The 18,127-nt window shown below is 46.7% G+C and overlaps 1 protein-coding gene across 1 annotated transcript; it reads left to right on the top strand.

Annotated features, from left to right (window-relative positions):
* Positions 1 to 722: 722 nt before the first annotated feature.
* Positions 723 to 17,138, top strand: LOC120241978 (binder of sperm protein homolog 2-like). Its single transcript, XM_039247419.1, has 3 exons — positions 723 to 802; positions 16,609 to 16,749; positions 16,987 to 17,138. The coding sequence occupies exons 1-3, from the start codon at positions 751 to 753 to the stop codon at positions 17,136 to 17,138; spliced, it is 345 nt and encodes a 114-aa protein (XP_039103350.1). The 5' UTR covers positions 723 to 750.
* The last annotated feature ends 989 nt before the right edge of the window (positions 17,139 to 18,127 follow it).

Raw genomic sequence — 18,127 nt, forward strand, 5'->3', positions numbered from 1 at the left:
TCAGCACAGAGCCCGACGCGGGGCTCGAACTCACAAGCTGTGAGATGATGACCTGAGCCGAAGTCGGCCACCCAACCAACAGAGCCACCCAGGCGCCCCTAGAATTTTTCTTAAAAACAACAACAAAAAAAATAAGCGATAACCAAAATGGGACCTGAGGTAGGAATATAGGTGTTGACGAGGTGAAGTGACAGAGGGGATCTCAAAGCAACACAGTAGGGAACCGCGCGGCCCTGGGGTGATGTGGCCAAAGAGGGCTGGTGACGGACTACAGCAAGTGCCAGTTTACCCCACAGGGAGGGGGAGGGCGTCATTTCCTGGAGCCATTCAGGAAATAAGCACGTTGCGTGTCTCTATGATTATAGTTTATTGAACACGTGGGACAGACACTACGCTACGTGCATTACGCACATCACTATTAATCCTCACAACCAACCATCACCGTTTTCAGAAACTACGAATCAGGTGGATTCACTAATTCGCAGGGCTCCGTGCCCATGGCTGTTATGACATAAAAAGGTAATAAGATCAGAAGGCAAAGCACGGTTTATCACACGACCCGGAAATTCCACTCCTAGGGATGGACACACCCAATGAGTTGAAGGCAAGGGCTTGAGCAAACATTGCTTGGCCAACGTTCTTTTTGGGAGTAGTCGCAGTAGCCGAAAGGAGGAAGCAAGCAAGCGCCCATCAGCTGATGAGGGGACGAAGAGAATGTAGCGGAGCCCTGTGGTGGAAGAGTATTCAGCCATGGAAAGCCATGAGGTTGATGCATTCCATTGCACCATCTTGAAACATCACAGTAAGTGAAATCAGCCCAACGCAAAGGAACAGATATTGTGTGGCTCCATTTATATGATGTATCTAGAAAGGGTAAGTTCACAGAGACAGGAAGTAGATTAGAAGTTACCAGGGGCTGGTGGGAGGGGAGAAATGGAGAGTAGCTGCTTTAATGGGTACAGGCTTTCTGTTTGGGGCTGTAGAAAACTTTGGAATTAAGTAGTGGCATGCTGAGCGCCACTCAGCTGTGCATGTGAGTATATTGCTGCTGAACCGTTTGCTTAGAAACGGTTAAAACTAGGGGTGCCTGGGTAGCTCAGTTGGTTGAGCGTCCCACTTTGGCTCAGATCATGGTCTCATGGTTCATGGGTTTGAGCCCTGCGTTAGGCTCTGTGCTGAAAGCTCAGAGCCTGGAACCTGCTTTGAATTCTGTGTCTCCCTCTCTCTCTGCCCCTCCCCTGTTCACACTCTGTGTATGTCTCTCTGTGTCTCTCAAAAATAAATAAAAACGTTAAGGGGCACTTGGGTGGCTCAGTCAGTCGAGTGTCAGACTCCTGATTTCCGCTCAGGTCATGATCTCATGATTTGTGAGTTCGAGCCCCACATTGGGCTTGCAGCTCTCAGCCTGTCAGCGAAGGATCCTCTGTCCCCCTCTGTCTGCCGCTCCCCTGCTTGCGCTCTCCCCAAAATAAATATTTTTAAATAAATAAATAAATATGTTAAAATAGATAAATAATAATAAGTTATTTTTATCTTTTTTGCTTTGTGTGTTCTGAGGGTGTTTTCTCTACCTTGGACGTCTAAAAACTATCATCCTATATGCTAGAAATCATTATTTCCAGGTACGGCTTTCCAGGTAACTGGTGGGTCCTTTGAATATGTCGATTCCGATCTTCTTCTGTTTTTGCAGAGTTCATTCTTTGACTATATCCATAATATGATTTTTCTTCCTTTGTTTTGTTATTCTTTTTCAGGGACATGCATCATATATGCGGTGTAAGTTCCTTTATTTCGATCACTGTCTCTCTTACTCCTTTGATGTTTTTATCTTATTTTCACCTTCCTGGATGTCCTAGTATTTTTCTTAAATGCTCTTTCTTGAGTCTGTGCTTGGATCTACCCTCTTGGCCAGATTTTACTTGAGCTGTCACTTCGGATACTTTTAAACTTTTTCTCCATTTCCTGCTTACGCTCAGTATTGTTCTATTTTTCCCTATTTAAAAGATATCAGTGGAGTACTTCTTGAATTTCTGATTCAAGATGGTTTTCCTATCTCCAAATACTCGTAGCATTTCACAGACCCGGGTTGATGGTCTCTAAGATTTGTAGCTCAAGGGCGCCCTCTGCCGTCCACATTAGGGCAGTTTCTTTCCTGGATGGCTTTTTTCAGATGTTCAACGGCGGGAAAGGTTTGTGGTTTCTTCCATGGGCGGGGGGCGGAGGGGGGGGCAGGGGGGTAGTTGTTTTATTTTATGGTGTCCTAACGTGTGCCACTCTTTTCCCTCATCAACACTCAGCCTCCAAAGGATTTCTACTTTCCGTTTTAACTTTGTCTCCTACCAAAGTGATGCTTCCCACATCAGCCCACTCAGGTCTCTGTACTTCTAAATTCCCCTCCTGACTCCTTTCCAGTACTTTCTCACTTTGGGCAGAATTTCTCCTCTGGGGCTGACTGCAGCCATAGCTTTGGTTTTTCCAGAATATCATATAGTTTGGAGCATACAGTACGGAGCTTTTTAGGATGGTTTCTTTCACTTAGCGATATGCATCAAAGATTCCCCAATGGTGTTCATGCAGCTCACGACAGTTCATTTCCTTTTCTTACTGAATCATATTCCATTGTCTAGATGTACCGGTTTATTCATCTACTGACCTACTGAAGGGCGTCTTGGCTGCTCCCAAGTTCAGGCAGTTATGAATAAAGCTGCCGTAAATCTCTGCGTGCAAGTTTTTGTGTCGACATGAGTTTCCAACTTATCCAACCATGAGTCATGGATGACATGACTCATCCAACTCATATGAGTCATGCTGGCTCATATGATAAGAGCGTGTTTAGCTCTGTGGGAAACTGACAACCCCCTAAAGTGGCCGTACCATTCTGCATTCCCACCAGCAATGAATGAGAGTTCCTGTCGTTCTACATCGTCACCAGCATTGACGTTGTTGGCCTTTGGGTTTGGGCCATCGTCATGGGATTGTAGTGGTATTTCATTGCCTTAATTTGCAATTCCCTAGTGACACAGGGTATTGATCATTTTTCCATAAGCTTAGCTGTGATCTGTACATCCTGTCTGGTGAGATATCTGTTCAGCTCTTTTGTTTGTTTTTAAGATTGGGTTGTTTCTTTTCTTATTGCTGAGTTGTAAGAATTCTTCGTATGGTCTGATTACCAGCCCATTGGCAGATATATGGTGTTCCAACACCATTTGTTGAAAACACTATCTTTTCTCCATCGAAATGCATTTGTTCCTTTGTCACAGATTAATGGACTATATTTAAATCTTTACTTTTGTAAGATAGACAGAGTGCGAGCGGGGGATGAAAAGAGAGAGGGAGACACAGTATCCGAAGCAGGCTTCAAGCTCTGAGCTATCAGCACAGAGCCCGATGTGGGGCTCAAACCCACAAACTGTGAGATCTTGACCTGAGCTGAAGTCAGACGCCCTACTGACCGAGCCACCCAGGCGCCCTCTAGTGGACTATATTTATGTAAGTCTGCTTCTGGGCTCTATTCTGTTCTATTGATCTATTTGTCTCTTATTTCATTAATATTACACTGTCTTGATTAACTTCCTAAGAATCCTTCAAGGTGTACCCTTTGACCAGCATCTCCCCATTTTTGCTGCCCTTCTACTCTGTTTCTGTGAGTTCCACTCTTTTAGATTCCACACGTAAGTGTGTTCGTAAATTTTTTCCCCACGTGTGGCTTAATTTGCTTGGCATAATGTCCTCTGGGTTAATTCGTATTGTCACAAAAGACAGGACTTCCTTTTTTAAGGATGATAATGGTCCATTATATATATGGACATCGTATATACATTTTCTTTATCCATTCATCCATCAATGCGCACTTTGGTTGCCTCCACATTTTGCCTGTTGTGAATAATGCTGCAGTGAACATGGGGGTGCAGGTATCTCCTCAAGGCGGTAACTTTATTTTCTTTGGATATATGCCCAGAAGTAGGATGGCTGGATTTTGGGAAGAAATTGCATGCTGTTTTCCACAACGGCCGCACCGATGGACAAAGTGCCCAAAGAGACATTTTTCCAAAGAAGACACACCCATACCAATGGGTATATGAAAAGGTGTTTAACATCACTAATTATGGAAATTCAACTCAAAACCGCACTGAGGGGGGCCTGGGTGGCTCAGTAGGTTAGCGTCTGACTTTAGCTCAGGTCATGATCTCAGAGAGTTTGAGCTCCGCATCCGGCTTGCTGCTGTCAGTGCGGAGCTCTCTTCGGATCCTGTCTCCCTGTGTCACTGCCCCTCCCCTGCTCATGCATGCTCTCTCAAGAATAAAAATAAACATTAAAAAAGACTAAAAAAATTACAATGAGATGTCATCTTACACCTGTTGGGATGACTATCGTCAGAATGTCAAAACACAGCAAGCATTGGTGAAAGGGTAGAGGAAAGTCAGCCCTCGTATGTTCTTCTTACGGAACCCACTAGGGGTCAGGCTTGAGTTCATCCTGTTGAAACCGTGTGTATAGAATTAAGTTCTACCTCAGGGGATGTCATCAACCACGTGCATGGAGTACCCCATGCTTACTTGAACTTAGTTGGCTGTGTCCAAAGAGGCTGTGCCTTAGAACGCTCTGGAATCAGACTACATGGGATTTGAACTCCATCCCACATTTTTCCAGCTGTGAGACTTTAATGTCAAGTCACTTAACTTTTCGGGGCCTTGGTTTCTCCATCCACAAACCGGGTTCCTACCAGTGCTTATCTTACAGAGGTTTTGTCTGGGTTATAGAATATAATAGTAATTCTAAAATAAAAACTTTGTTATTATCAGCTGTAGTAATAGTTGTGGTGGTAACCGCCATGATTAAAGCAAACATATGGCGCTTACTCTGTGCTAAGGGATTGTTTTCATCGCCTTGCACATAGCAGCCCATGTAATACGACACTCTTACGAAATGGGTACAGCTGTCATCTCCACTTACACACCAGGAAAGCGAAGCACAAAGCATCCGAGTCACAGAGCTAGCAAGTGGCGCAGCCACAAGTTGATCAAGCATTTGCATGTACACCAACAACGTTTCCAACATGAAGAGTTACTACTATTGACGATGGTTTTGCTCCAGGGCAGAAGTGGGAATCGAACCCAGATTTGACTTGAGGATTCATAGTATTTCCCACCAAACCCAAGGGCTTCTGTCCAGAATAAATACATGTACACTTTTTCAGGCGGCGTCCCACACGTGTGGTGAGCAGGAGGGCATTGAGGTACGCTGACGGATATGCCGCGTGGCCCCACTCACGTGGCACTGCCTTAAGCCACGTGCCAGGGATGGTCGCAGAATGCTGTTGTCAAAACTGCCTGAAACCAGCTATCTGCTCCCCAGAACCAGAAACATCGAGATCGTGAAACATTTAGCTACCAGGGCGAGCCATGGGAAAGACTTTGAGAATCACTTTCGTCTACTCTCTGCCCTGAATGGACGTCAGAAACGACTTCCCAGTGACGACGAAGCAAGGCTAACAAGGGTGACAAGGACCACCTGTCATGAGTAGGTAGCCTGTGCTGTCTTCTGGCCTCACCGCTTTACCCACGTGACTTCTCAGAGCCCTCACACCAGACCTGTGATGGAGGCACATCGCAGCCCTCCAACGATGGCCGTTGAGCACATGTTATCTCTTGGGTGCTGTTTTGCTTTTGCTGGAGATAAAGTAAGGAATGGGAGGAAGTCGTGGCTCCAGAGCCTGCAGTCCAGAGGGGAGAAAGGTACTAAAGAAGCAAACACACACGTTGATAGAAATGGATATGCATGTACGCATGGGTACGAATGCTGGGAATTGGGTCAGGGAGAGAGAAATGCTGCGTGAAAGATTATATTGGGGTAAGAGGGAGAGACAGAGAGTTAGGGGAGCCACTGAATTAGAGAGTGACTTAGAACGGCCTTTCTGGAACAGCTGACACTGAATCATGGGGAGCTGAAGAAAGGGAGGGGGGAGTCCCACCCAATGTCTTCCAGGAATGGAGATTCTGGAGACACAGAATGTCAGTGCCTGGGATAGGATTGTGTTTGGGGAGGCTGCTGGGTGTGGGTGCGCGATGGGGAACATCCAAGGGCAGACAGAGCTGGGACTTCGGCATTTTTCCCAAGTGTCATTAGAGGCCATGGGGGATCCCCATCACAGCAGCAGCAGGATCTTGGTCCAGCTACTGTGTGAAGAGGAGGGAGTAAGAGCAGAGGTGCAAAGCAGGGAGACTGGTTAGGCGCCCGGCTGGTGTGCTGGGGAAGTCATGGTACTTGGATTAGAGGGAGAAGATCCGCAGAAGCGGGAAGTGGCTGGGTCCAGGACCATCTCAGTGGTAAGGTCCATAGGGCTGGCTGGCGGACTGGCTATAGGGTGGCAGACGGGATCCAAGGATGAAGCCAGTGTGACCCACACATCCAGGTGACAGGCTGTGTCATGACATGAGACAAGGTGAACAGGTTTGGCAGGAGGAACTGAAGAGGTCTCTGGTGATCCAGATCTTATGGATGAGAAAAACAGAACTGAAATCAGTTACGCCACCTGCCCAGAGTTCCGCAAAGAGAAGGGGGGTGGCCCCTAAATTCAAACCCAGGCATCTCCAACCCATAACAAAATGCTCATTCTCTCTCTCTTTGATTCTTTCGTGCCTGCCACTGAGTTCCCCCATCTCTGGTTCTCTCTTGAAACCCACGACTCCCTGAGCGCTAGCAGTTAAAGGTTAGGCATCCGTTGTCTACACGCAGCTATGGTTTGACTCTTCCGAGAGTTGAGACCTCTTTGCTTGTTATGTTGGCTTTCAGTATATGCCCATGATCCCAGATTGTCCGGTGGTTAAGACCAGCTGAGGCCACAATCTCGTTTTACAGAGATAAATCAGGGTGTTATGGGTGGTGTTGTGTCCCTGCCCTGCAAATCACCCAATACGACTGTATCTGGGGATAAGACCCCTAACGGGGTAATATGGGTTAAGTGAGGTCATAAATCTCTGACCTTGTCCAGTAGGGCTGGTATCTTTATGAGAGAGACACCAGAGATCTCTTTCTTTATACACACGCCCAAAGGAAAACCCACATGAGGACACAGTGAGATGCTGGCCATGAAAAGAGCCTTCGCCCAGAAACCAAATCAGCTGGTACCTTGCTCATGGCCTTCTGGATTCCAGAACTGTGAGAAAAGACTCTTCTGGGTGTCTAAGCCACCCAGTCTCGGGTATTTTGTTATGGCGGACCTTGTAGGTAAGTACGTAGGGTTGTGGGAAGATTTAAGCATCTTATCTACAATGGCTCAACTCTCAAAAACAACAAATTCTGATGAGGAGTGAATGCTCAATACTCAACCCATGCTGTGCAGTGGTAAGACATGGCGCCCATGTGCCCAGCTCGTGTGTGGGAAATCCAGGGCTTGGAAGACAGCCTGTCTGACATGAATGCCCATATATTCTCCCCTGGGTCTAGAGCTGGCATTGCAAGGTGACCTTCTGAATCCAAACCCAGGGCCATTTTTGCAGAAGGTGAAATAGCCCCACATAATCCCCTCTCTGCTGGAATCATTAGTGACTTCCCTCTATGCTTCCCTGTGAGTCACACGGAAGTATTAGAATCTTAAATCCTGCTCTGCTACTGGGTAGGTTTAGGATCTTGGTGGGTTTGGGTTTTGTCTTTTCTTTTCTTTTCTTTTCTTTTCTTTTCTTTTCTTTTCTTTTCTTTTCTTTTCTTTTCTTTTCTTTTCTTTTCTTTTCTTTTCTTTTCTTTTCTTTTCTTTTCTTTTCTTTTCTTTTCTTTTCTTTTCTTTTCTTTTCTTTTCTTTTCTTTTCTTTTCCTCATCTCTACCCTCCCAGTGCCTTCGGCCAGATACCAACTCTGGTTCTGAAAAATATTTGATCACAGTTGGTTGAGCGCCTTGGGACATAGTGACAATTCAGTTGAGCAAGAAAGGAATAATGGGTCCCTTCTGATGTCCATGCCAGCCCTTTCAGAGGGTAAGGTGTTCTGAGTCCCACTCGGAGTGTCCCAGACATGCCTTTAGGGGGTGGGATGGGGTGAATCTGCAGAACGTGCTTCACCAGCACTGTACATATTGATCACCATCTCCGCGACCTCACAAATATTCAAGAATGTAACTTTCCATGATCTTCAGGAGAAGTTATCATGAGAACCAAGGGCATTTTTTAAAATGTACCCCCAAAAAAGAGAGCAACAAATCAAAGGTGCTCTCTCTCCTGATAACAAAAGCTCAGATATCTGCCACAAACGTTAGCTTATTAAATAAGAAGTATGGAGAACTGGCCTCACATTCCCATAGATTTTGTTTGTATGCATCCTGGATAGTGATGGTTATGGATTGGAAACAGTGGCAAATAATTAAGTAGAAGTAGCTCAGAAAGGGAGGAAAAAGGGAAGGAAGGAAGGAAAAAAGGAAAGGAGGGAGGAAGAGAGGAAAAGAAAGGAAGTGAAGGAAAGAAGAAAAGAAAAGGGAAGGAACGAAGGAACGAAGGAAGGGGCGAACTACTCACTGGGCTCTCCAATGGGATGTATGTGGCCCCAAGATTTCAGAGATCTTCTGTGCAAACTCAGAAAGCAAAAGTAAGTTCCCAGGGTCACTCAGCTAGCAAGTGTCAGAAACAAAGCCAGCTCTGTCTTTGGACCAGTCGAGAACAAGTGGCGAACCGTGTGGCTCTGAAGGGACCAGGCTTCTCTTCATCTAGGAGACCTTGCTAACTAAAAGGCCAGGAATGAACAAGAAGGCTTCAAGGTCAGGCTGCCTTCAGGGAACCTGTACTCTTCCACCCGTGCCTCAGTTTCCCCAGATGTCAAGCCAGGGACACAGTTCCCACGACATGAAGCCATTTGAGACTCCTCCCGGCTTAGTGCCGCCAGTGTTGCCTCCTCGGGCCTGACAGGTGACCTCCTTATCAGCAGAGAGGCCAGAGGCTGTGTTGAGATCCATCCATTTCAGCAAACTAGCAAAAAAGCAAAAGCCTACGTACCAGATAGGAGAAACGCAACTTCCCCAGCCTCTGTGCTTGTATCAAAATTTGTTCACTTCCCCCAAAGTCCATTTTCTCATCTCTATTTGGAAAGGGCGGATGTGTTTCTAACCAGTAGGTGGTCCCCACAGGTTTGCTGATGGGCCATAAGCGAAGTAACTCTGCAAAGACCTTAGCTCAGACAGACACTGATGGATGAGGTTAATGCCTTCCCTTCCCATGGTCGTGATGATGCTTGTCCCTCATCTTGGATTGCCCTGGGGGTCCACCCTCTCCTTTTTGGGTACTCACCCTTCCATCCTTGGTCTCTCTTATAAAGTGCACTCGCCTCTTCCGCCCTCCCCAGATCCCTTCCAAGATGGTGGCTGGTAAAGGCCTTGCAAAGCGGGCCAAAGCCATGCATTGGAACTGGGGTTAAGGCCTGCCCTTTACACGTCCTTGCTGCCCACAGGCTCGATGCTCAACCTCTCTGAGCCTTACCTATCCGGGGGGCTAAAACTGGTTTTGCCCTTCTCCCTGGACTTGTATTTGAAAAACAATAATTACGGGAGTGAATGGTAGGAAATGGATATGGAAAAGTCAAGCAAGCTACAGATGAGGGGTTGCCAGACTTCAGCGGACATCTGATTGCCTGGAGGGCTGGCCCCATCCCTAGAGTTTCAACGGGTCTGGGGAAGGGAGGGTTAAGGATTCAATTCATCAGGGCGCCTGGGTGGCTCAGTCGGTTGAGCGTCCGACTTCAGCTCAGATCATGATCTCACGGTTCGTGGGTTCGAGCCCTGAGTCGGGCTCTGTGCTAAGAGCTAGCTCAGAGCCTAGAGCCTGTTTCAGATTCTGTGTGTGTCTCTCTCTCTGCCCCTCCCCTGCTCATGCTGTCTCTCTCTCAGAAATAAATAAAACACTTTAAAAATTTTTAGAAAGGATTCAATTCATCCATTTTTTTAAGGTTTATTTATTTTTGAGAGAGACAGAGCATGAGCAGGGGAGGGGCAGAGAGAGAAGGAGACACAATCTGAAGCAGGCTCCAGGATTCAATTTCCTTTATTATTTTAAGGTTTTTATATTTTTGAGAGAGATATAGAGTATAAGCGGGAGGAGGGGCAGAGAGAGAGGGAGATACAGAATCCGAAGCAGGATCCAGGCTCTGAGCTGTCAGCACAGAGCCGGACACGGGGCTCGAACCCACGAATCTGGAGATCATGACCTGTGCCAGAAGGATGCTTAACTGCCTGAGCCGCCCAGGCTCCCCTAAGGATTAGTATTTCCGACTCAGGTGCAGGTGAGAGGGATGGAACCCCGTGCAGGGAGCATTCTTTGAGAACGGGCTACAGCGCATTCTCGGATGGGTGTGTTCCTGATGCTTCTACACAGCCTGTGATTTAGGACAGGCAGGGCCTGCTATGGAACCACTTCTAGGAGGGCACCTCCCATGGGAGGAGAGGAGCAGGAGAGGAGAGTATAAATCAGAGGCGCCGCTTGCCCCGGGGCAGACTGTCTGCAGGTAATTGGAGGTGATGAACAGTCTAGCGCTCTGGCTTTCCCTGGCTGTCTGCGTGAGTGCGCTGAAAGCAGGTGAGGTGGTCCGGTTGGTGAAGGAGGGGAGCGGGGGTCACCGCAGGAAGGGGAGACCCGGGAGGAGGCAGCGGCTGTGGGCCAGCGGGGGGCAGGGAGGCGAGGGAGGGCACTTGCTGTTCAGTGGGTGCAAATCCCCAGTCTGCCGGAAGGGGGCGCTCTTCCAGCAGTCGGCGGTACTGTCTGGTGCCCTTAAACTTGTGTTCAGAAGGTAGAACTATTGCAGAGCGTTCTTACCAGTTTTTTTTTTTTTTAAAGCAGAAAGAGGGGCTCCTGGGCGGCTTAGTTGGCTAAGCGTCCAACTTCGGCTCAGTCATGATCTCGCGGTTTGTGAGTTGGAGCCCCGCGATTTGTGGGTTCGAGCCCAGCCTCGAGCCCCGCGGCGGGCTCTGTGTTGACAGCTCAGAGCCTGGCGCCTGCTTCCGATTCTGTGCTTCCTTCTCTCTCTGCCCCTCCCAAGCTCACATTCTGACTCTCCCTCAAAAATAAATAAACATTAAAAAAACTTTTTTAAAGCAGAAAGAAGAGAAAGAGAACACTTATTTTTTTAACATTTTAAAAAATTATTAATTTGAGAGAGAGAGAGAGTGAGCAGAGGGGAGGGGTAGGAGAGAGAGAGAGAAAATCTTAAGCAGGCCTCATGCTCAGCAGGGAGCCCAATGGGGGCTCAATGCCACGACCCCGGGGTGATGACCTGAGCAAGAGTCAGACACTCAACTGACTGAGCCCCCCAGCTGGAAGCTGCTCCAGGCTTTGGGGTCTGGTTGGGAGAGTTGGGGAGGCTGGGTCAGAGAAACCGGAGTCTATTGAATGCCGCCAGAGGGAGAGAGTGATTCGGTGCCTGGGTGTCCATCAACCCCCTTTGTGAGGCAGGCAGACCAGAAGGAGGAGGAAGGCATGGTCCACGGAGAATCAGCAGCCACAGGGTGCCCGGGTGGCTCAGTCGGTTCTGCTCAGGTCATAATCCCACAGTTTGTGGGTTCGAGCCCCACCTCGGGCTCCATGATGACAGATGGCATGAAGCCCGCTTGGGATTCTCTTTCTCTCTCTCTTTCTCAAAATAAATAAATAAACTTAAAAAAAAAAAAAAAAAGAACAAGAAGAAGAAGGCTGTAGCTACCCATTTCAGCCAAGGGGGAGGTGGAATTGTTAACCTGTGGCACAATGACCTTGACTTTGCTGGTGCTTAAATAAAATTCCACAGTGGTCTTGCTGTATCTCATTGTCCCATGATCTCAGAATAAGCCTGTCTGAGGTCATGACTCTGAGAGTTAGTCCTGTTCAGCAGGAGAGTGACAGGGCTTAGCAGTGGGGGGTCAGGTTTTCAGGTGCCGGTGGCTTTGTTTTGTGTTTCTCAGAACTCAATGAGTACACTGCAGGTGGAGAAGGAAGAGGAGAAAGGAGGAGGAGGAGGGAGGAGGGGTCAAAAACATTCATTAAATGGTAAAAATAGTAATGTTTGGCCAGAGTTTGATGTGACAATGACCTAAAGCACCATGACAGAAGATCTGTAAGGACTTCATCGCGTTCAGCAAAATCAGTGGATGAGAATGGCCAAAGCCATTTCCAAGGGCACCAGGGTCTGGAAGAAATAGCCTGTTCCTTGGCAATAGACGGAGCTGGACGTGAGCCTGGGCTGCACACATTTTCGACTGTGGACAGTGTTTGGGTGAAAGCCTCTCTCTGCTCTCTCACCTGTGAAATGAGAAGGCGGTGGGGATAACCCAGAGCGGAAAGCAGAGGAGGGTGAGCGTCAGCCACCGTGTTGGCAAAGCCAGGAGCAGCTGCAATGGACGAAGGAGCAAACTCACCAAGCAGCAGCTGGCGTTTATGACAAAATGTCAGCACCCGTCTTTTCATCCTAAAATTCTCCCAGCTCACCAAGAGCACACGCGGAGGTGGTGGAGCAGCTTTGTGGCAGCTCCTAAAAGGGTTGCAGGGGATCAGAAACAGCGCCCCCCAGAGGCAGGATCATTTGAGAGGCTCAGTTTCTGGAGCCCGAGTTCAGGAACTATTTAATTTTGTGGCTTTGGAAGCGATTTCCCTCTCTAAGCCTCCATTTCTGTATCTGTAATGGAGGTCATGGTTAATATATAGGCAATAAATATAATAATCCCAACATTACATGGGCACCACAAGCTTTACTGTCCATGAGATAAATGGCATAAGGCACAAAGCATAAAAGTGGGCATCTAGAAAGCCACCCAATAACCATTTATTTCACCATGCTCTCAAAAATGTTGATATCTTGGTCACTTCTTTCCGAAGAGCGGGGCCGCGATCCCCTAACCCAGATGCCAGACTCACCGCACAGTGGCTGCCAATTCAGAGTCTCCTCCAAACCCATGAATTAGCATCATTGTATCAGAGATCAGAGAACCCCAGAGGGGCTCATGGGTTAAGTTACTTGCGCAGGTGAGTGGCAATTCCAAGATAACATCACGGTCAGAACACAGCCTCCGAAGTCAGATTTCTCAGAGTTTGGACCTGGTTCCTACCAGGAGCTTGGACCTGATTCCCACCAGCGGGGGGGTCATCTGGTTTTCTGTTCCTGTTTTCCCATCAGTAACTTTTGGGGGAAGAGAGAGGAAGAGAGCTCCAAATTACAGCCTCTCCCGAGGCTGTTGTGAAGGTCAACTGCACACAATGACTGTATCATAGCAACGTCAGCCAATGTTACTAGTTAATGAGCCCTCGTATTTCTCTTCTAGTCTCTAATGAGGTCTAACCTGGCTTTTATGGTGGTCGTGCTTCCGGGACCCTCACTCCCTGGGACAGGCTCAGGGCTGATAAAAGAGCAAAATTTTCAAAGAAGTGAAAACACAACAAAACAAAACTACTATCAAGCCTGCCCTGAACACATGGGCTGTTTTCCTGAAATGTTGACATGTGGGCAAAAGCTAGAAGGTTCTCTCTGACCTTCAGAATTGCGGAATTTCATTCCCATTGGTTAATCCCATTGGTTAGTTGGGTGGAAGTAGAGGGACACTGGATGTACTTGAATTGGCTCCAAGAAAGACCTTGGGAAGACTCGGAGCTCACACATGAGTGAACGGACTCTCTTGGGTAGATGTGAGATAGCCTACTCCCATCGGAAGTGATCGTAAGGCATCCAAAATGTGACAGCACAGGTTTTTCTATGACACGTGGACAGTTGGCTAGACATACTTCAGGATACTTTTAAAAGTCATTAGTGTAGGAATGGAGTATTTTAGGAGGTGGTCTAAATTTTACCCATTTTTTTCTCTTTCAGAACTTGTTTCCCATGCACATTTTTCAAATATTCAAGGTGGGTAGACATCTCTTTATCTGTTAGCATCTCATACGTTAGCCACCCCCATCTTGTTCCTGAAGCTCTTCGCACTTGCCGCCATTTTGCTCTTTCTTTTGCTGTTCTTCTGACATGAAAGGCTCTCCTTGGTCGTGACAGCCAAATCATATATTTCAAGATCCAGTTCACGGGGCGCCTGGGTGGCTCAGTCGGTTAAGCGTCCAACTTCGGCTCAGGTCATGATTTCATGGTTTGTGGGTTCGAGCCCCGCGTTGGGCTCTGTGCTGACAGCTAGCTCAGAGCCTGGAGCCTATTTCGGATTCTGTGTCTCCCTCTCTCTCTGACCCTCCCCTGCTCACGCTGTCTCTCTCTCTCCCTCTCCTAGAAATAAATAAAAATTAAAAAAAAAAAAAGAAATAAATAAAACATAAAAAAATAAAAATACAAATCAAGATCTGGTTCAGTCTACCCCTCCAAGATTTCCTCCTGGCCTTTCCCAAAAAAGAACTCTCTTTTCTATTGGAACTGACATCAGCATTTGTGGATTCTCTTCTTTATTTCCATGTAGAGGCATAGCCTACATATCATAAAATTCACCCCAGTTTAAGTGCCCCTTTGACTACTTTTAGTAAATTTACAGAGGGTTATAAACATGACCACAATCCAGTTCTAGAACATTTTCATTACCCTCGGAAGGTCTCTTATACCCATTTGCTATATCCACTCCCATCCCCAGGCACAGATAACCCCCTAGTCTACTTTCTATCTCCATAGACTGGTCTTTCTAGACATTTCGTATCTATGGAATCATGCCTGTGATTTGCACCTGGTGTTTAAGTTAGAAAGTTAATCATGGAACTCATGCATGCTCACCATTGGCAACGTTGGCTGAGTCCTTGGAAGAGTTGGGCTGTTCCCACATGTGGACAACTGGCAATCAATTTCAACCTACAGCATTCATGAAAGTGGGGACTTCGAGAGAGAAATGGAGACATGGGAACATTTCGTAGGATAGTCAAGCCACTGAAAGGAAACTTTTAGTCCCAAAATGTTGGGGGGTTGTTTTTTTTTAACTACTTCAGTTGCCAACTACTTGTTTGAGGGTTGACATGGCCTGGAATATATTGGTCCTTCAGTTTGGTCCTTCAATCCTCTTGGCTTTGGGATCAGAGGAAGTTATTTTCAGAGCAATGGGCACCTGGGTCTCTGCATGTACGGATTGCATGTTGAGGACCAAAGCTGACCTGACCATAGCAGGAGCCCAATGACAGAATCCAGTTCGCTGGACTGATGCGGGAACATCATTAAGTGCATTAGTGTTTGTAAATTGTGTACAATATGTCCAGCAGAGAGTAAGCTATATTATATAAATACATAATAATAATGACCAATTAATAATAAACATAATAACTTACGCTAAGTAATAAAAATTGTTAAATAATTTGAAATACTAAACAATAGGGGTGCCTGGGTGGCTCAGTTGGTTAAACGCCCAACTCTTGGTTTTGGCTCAAGTCATGATCTCACAGTTTGTGGGTTCGAGCTCCATGTCAGGCTCTGGGCCAACAGTGTGGAGCCTACTTGGGATTTTCTTTCTCTCCCTCTTTAACTGCCCCTCCCCTGTTCACTCTCTCTCCTCTCTCTCAAAATAAATAAATAAAAATCACACAATGAATATCATAATGACAAATAATATAGTTAAACAATAAAATAATAAAAGCACTAACATATTGTTCATAAATATTGTAATTATGAAATAATAAATATAAATAATATATTCAATAAATAATAAATAGTTTCTAAATAATAAAAATAAGTGAATTTTGTATCAAAATTATTTCAGGCTTACGAAGGGCTAAGCAGTAATTATTTGTTGAGTCTATTTTGTGCCAGTCCCTGTCCGTGAATGTCATGGGTCTAGCATTGAACAAGATCCCTGGGGTCATTTCTGACAAACGAGAAAGACTCTGAACAAGTCATTATGCGTTAGATGATTATAAGAAATGGGAGCCTGTAAGAACATGCCACATAAGTGGATTAGCACAGTCTGGATTGTCAAGAAGTTTCCAAGGAGATTCACATCTAGGCGGAACCTAACGGGAGGGTAACTAAGCAAAGCATGGTGTGGTGTTCCAGCCAAGCACAGGAAATCGTGTCAGTAAATCTCTAAGACGAGAAAGACGGCCACACATTCGAGGCACCTAACAAGGCTTGCTCAGAGCGAACACAGGAAACAGGGTCCAAGGTGAGACTTGAAGTCCAAGGTCAAGCAGAATACCATAAGCCCTTTCCGTGCTGCTTCTGAGCCACAGAGCAGTGGGATAGTAATAGATTAGGGGCAGGGGCAGGCTAGCATTCAAGAAGGAACAGTCCCCCTGCAGTGTGGAGAACGGATAGAACAAATGGGTTGGAGGCATCCAGAAATGTCTTGGTCAAGGCAAAACGCAAATCTAGGTGGTGATGAAGGCGTAGAGGGAAGTGGAAAGCTCTGAGAGATACTCAGGAGCACACTCTGGAAGGCTAAGAGATTCACTTTTCTAGGAGGGAAGGAGAAAAGAGTCTATAAGAAAGGCTCCAGCATTTCGGCTTCGGAGATGGGGTGTGAGACTTCTGGTCACGTATGTGTGGGGTCCCAGACCCAGGGACAGCAGCTAGTGACCCCCACCACAGGTGGACACGGGGCGGTAGGTGGGCAAGCGCGGTGCAGATAGTTGGGACGGACGTTAGAAGGTCGACTCCCCTTTGCAAACTTGGTCCCCCACACCCAGTGTATTTCCTCTTTTCCAGATTTTGTTAACAGCACCTGTGTCTTTCCATTTATGTACGGTGACCTCATCTACTACAACTGCATCTCCATCCACAGCGACTATGACTGGTGTTCTCTTGACAAGAAATTCCGAGGCAGGTGGAGGTACTGCACCGGGCATGGTGAGCATCCCTATGATGGGCTGTCTCGGATGCCTAGAATCCGCGAAGCGACCGATGGTAGCTGTCTAGGCGACTTCTGGTGTTTTGGAGAACTCTGAGTCCAAATCCGAACTCTTCTATGTGTGTTGACCACTTTGAACTCAGCTCGGTGTGGTAGAGGAATCGTGTGTGGGGAGTTTCGCAATGATCGATCTTGCCATTTTGTATTTCCCCTTCTGCTCCTTCCTTTCTCTGTAGACCCCCCCAAGTGTACCTTCCCCTTCCTCTTCAGGAAAAAACTCTTTCACAAATGCACCAAGGAGGGCTATGTTTTGAACCGGAGTTGGTGCTCACTGACAAAAAATTATGACGAAGATGGAAAATGGAAGAACTGCTCTCCTCACAAGTAAGTTGGCTGGGGAAGGAGTGGGTGGGGAGGGGTCTCTGAAAGTGAGGAACCTTCTAGATTAGTGGAAAAGGAAGCTTGGCGTCTACATTTTCCAGTGGTGGCTTAGATTGGGGGTCAGCAGTCGTTTCCTGGGAAGGGCCTATTCATAAGTATTTCAGACCTCACAGGTCTTACGGATTCTTACATACTCACCTCTGCCAAGTAGCACAAAAGCAGCCACAGGCAATTAAAAAAAAAAAAGAACATAGCTGTATGCCAATAAAACTTTATTTATAGACCCTGGAATTTGAAGCCCATATAATTTTCAGGTGTCACAAAGTATCGGTTGCCTTTTGATGTTCGTTTTCAGTTAACCACTTAACAATAAGAAAACCAATAGCTCACAGGTCATAGAAACAGAGGACAGGTTGGATTTGGCCTCTAAGCTCTAGCTTGCTGGTCCCTGGATTGAATGATCTGTCTTTTACCCCATGAGGATAAAGAAATGAGGTTGGTTTCCATGGAAAAGAAGACATAAGGAGGAGAAAATCCTGAGCTCCAAGAGCTCACTCATCTCTGTGCTCTTGAATCGCAGCGAGAGATGTATTGAGTGTCCAATAGTGTCTCAGTTAACCTTCACGATGACCTCAGGGGTGATTACAGGTGTCATGAGGCCCACAAAGCAATGAGGAAATCAAGGCTTAAACAGCTAAGTTATACCCAAACGCAGTGTCAAATCCCACTGTCTCAATGAAGTTTTGTGCAGAGATCACTTATTTAACTGGTCCCATTAAATGAGCCCCTACAACGCCCTCGGTTATGAGCTTTCCACTCATTTTACCTCTTTCCCCATCAAAATTGCCATTTGATGGAGGTGGAAACAGCTGGACACCCAAAGCCAACAGCTGGTAAGAAAGAAAGCCCCAAACCTGGCCCAGACTCCATGGTGGCTAAAGTCGGTATCTGCTTCTACCCCATGGCTCTGCGGTTTTGTCAAAACTTGCACAACCA

Source organism: Hyaena hyaena, unplaced genomic scaffold, assembly GCF_003009895.1.
Source record: "Hyaena hyaena isolate Hyena2069 unplaced genomic scaffold, ASM300989v1 scaffold_9, whole genome shotgun sequence".
Lineage (NCBI taxonomy): Eukaryota > Metazoa > Chordata > Mammalia > Carnivora > Hyaenidae > Hyaena > Hyaena hyaena.

Coding starts and splice junctions, on each gene's coding strand:
- LOC120241978 (XM_039247419.1), top strand. CDS start 751: ATGGAAAGCCATGAGGTTGATGCATTCCATTGCACCATCTTGAAACAT. Junction 803..16,608: donor CACCATCTTGAAACATCACA/GTAAGTGAAATC, acceptor CCTCTTTTCCAG/ATTTTGTTAACAGCACCTGT. Junction 16,750..16,986: donor GAGGTACTGCACCGGGCATG/GTGAGCATCCCT, acceptor CTTTCTCTGTAG/ACCCCCCCAAGTGTACCTTC.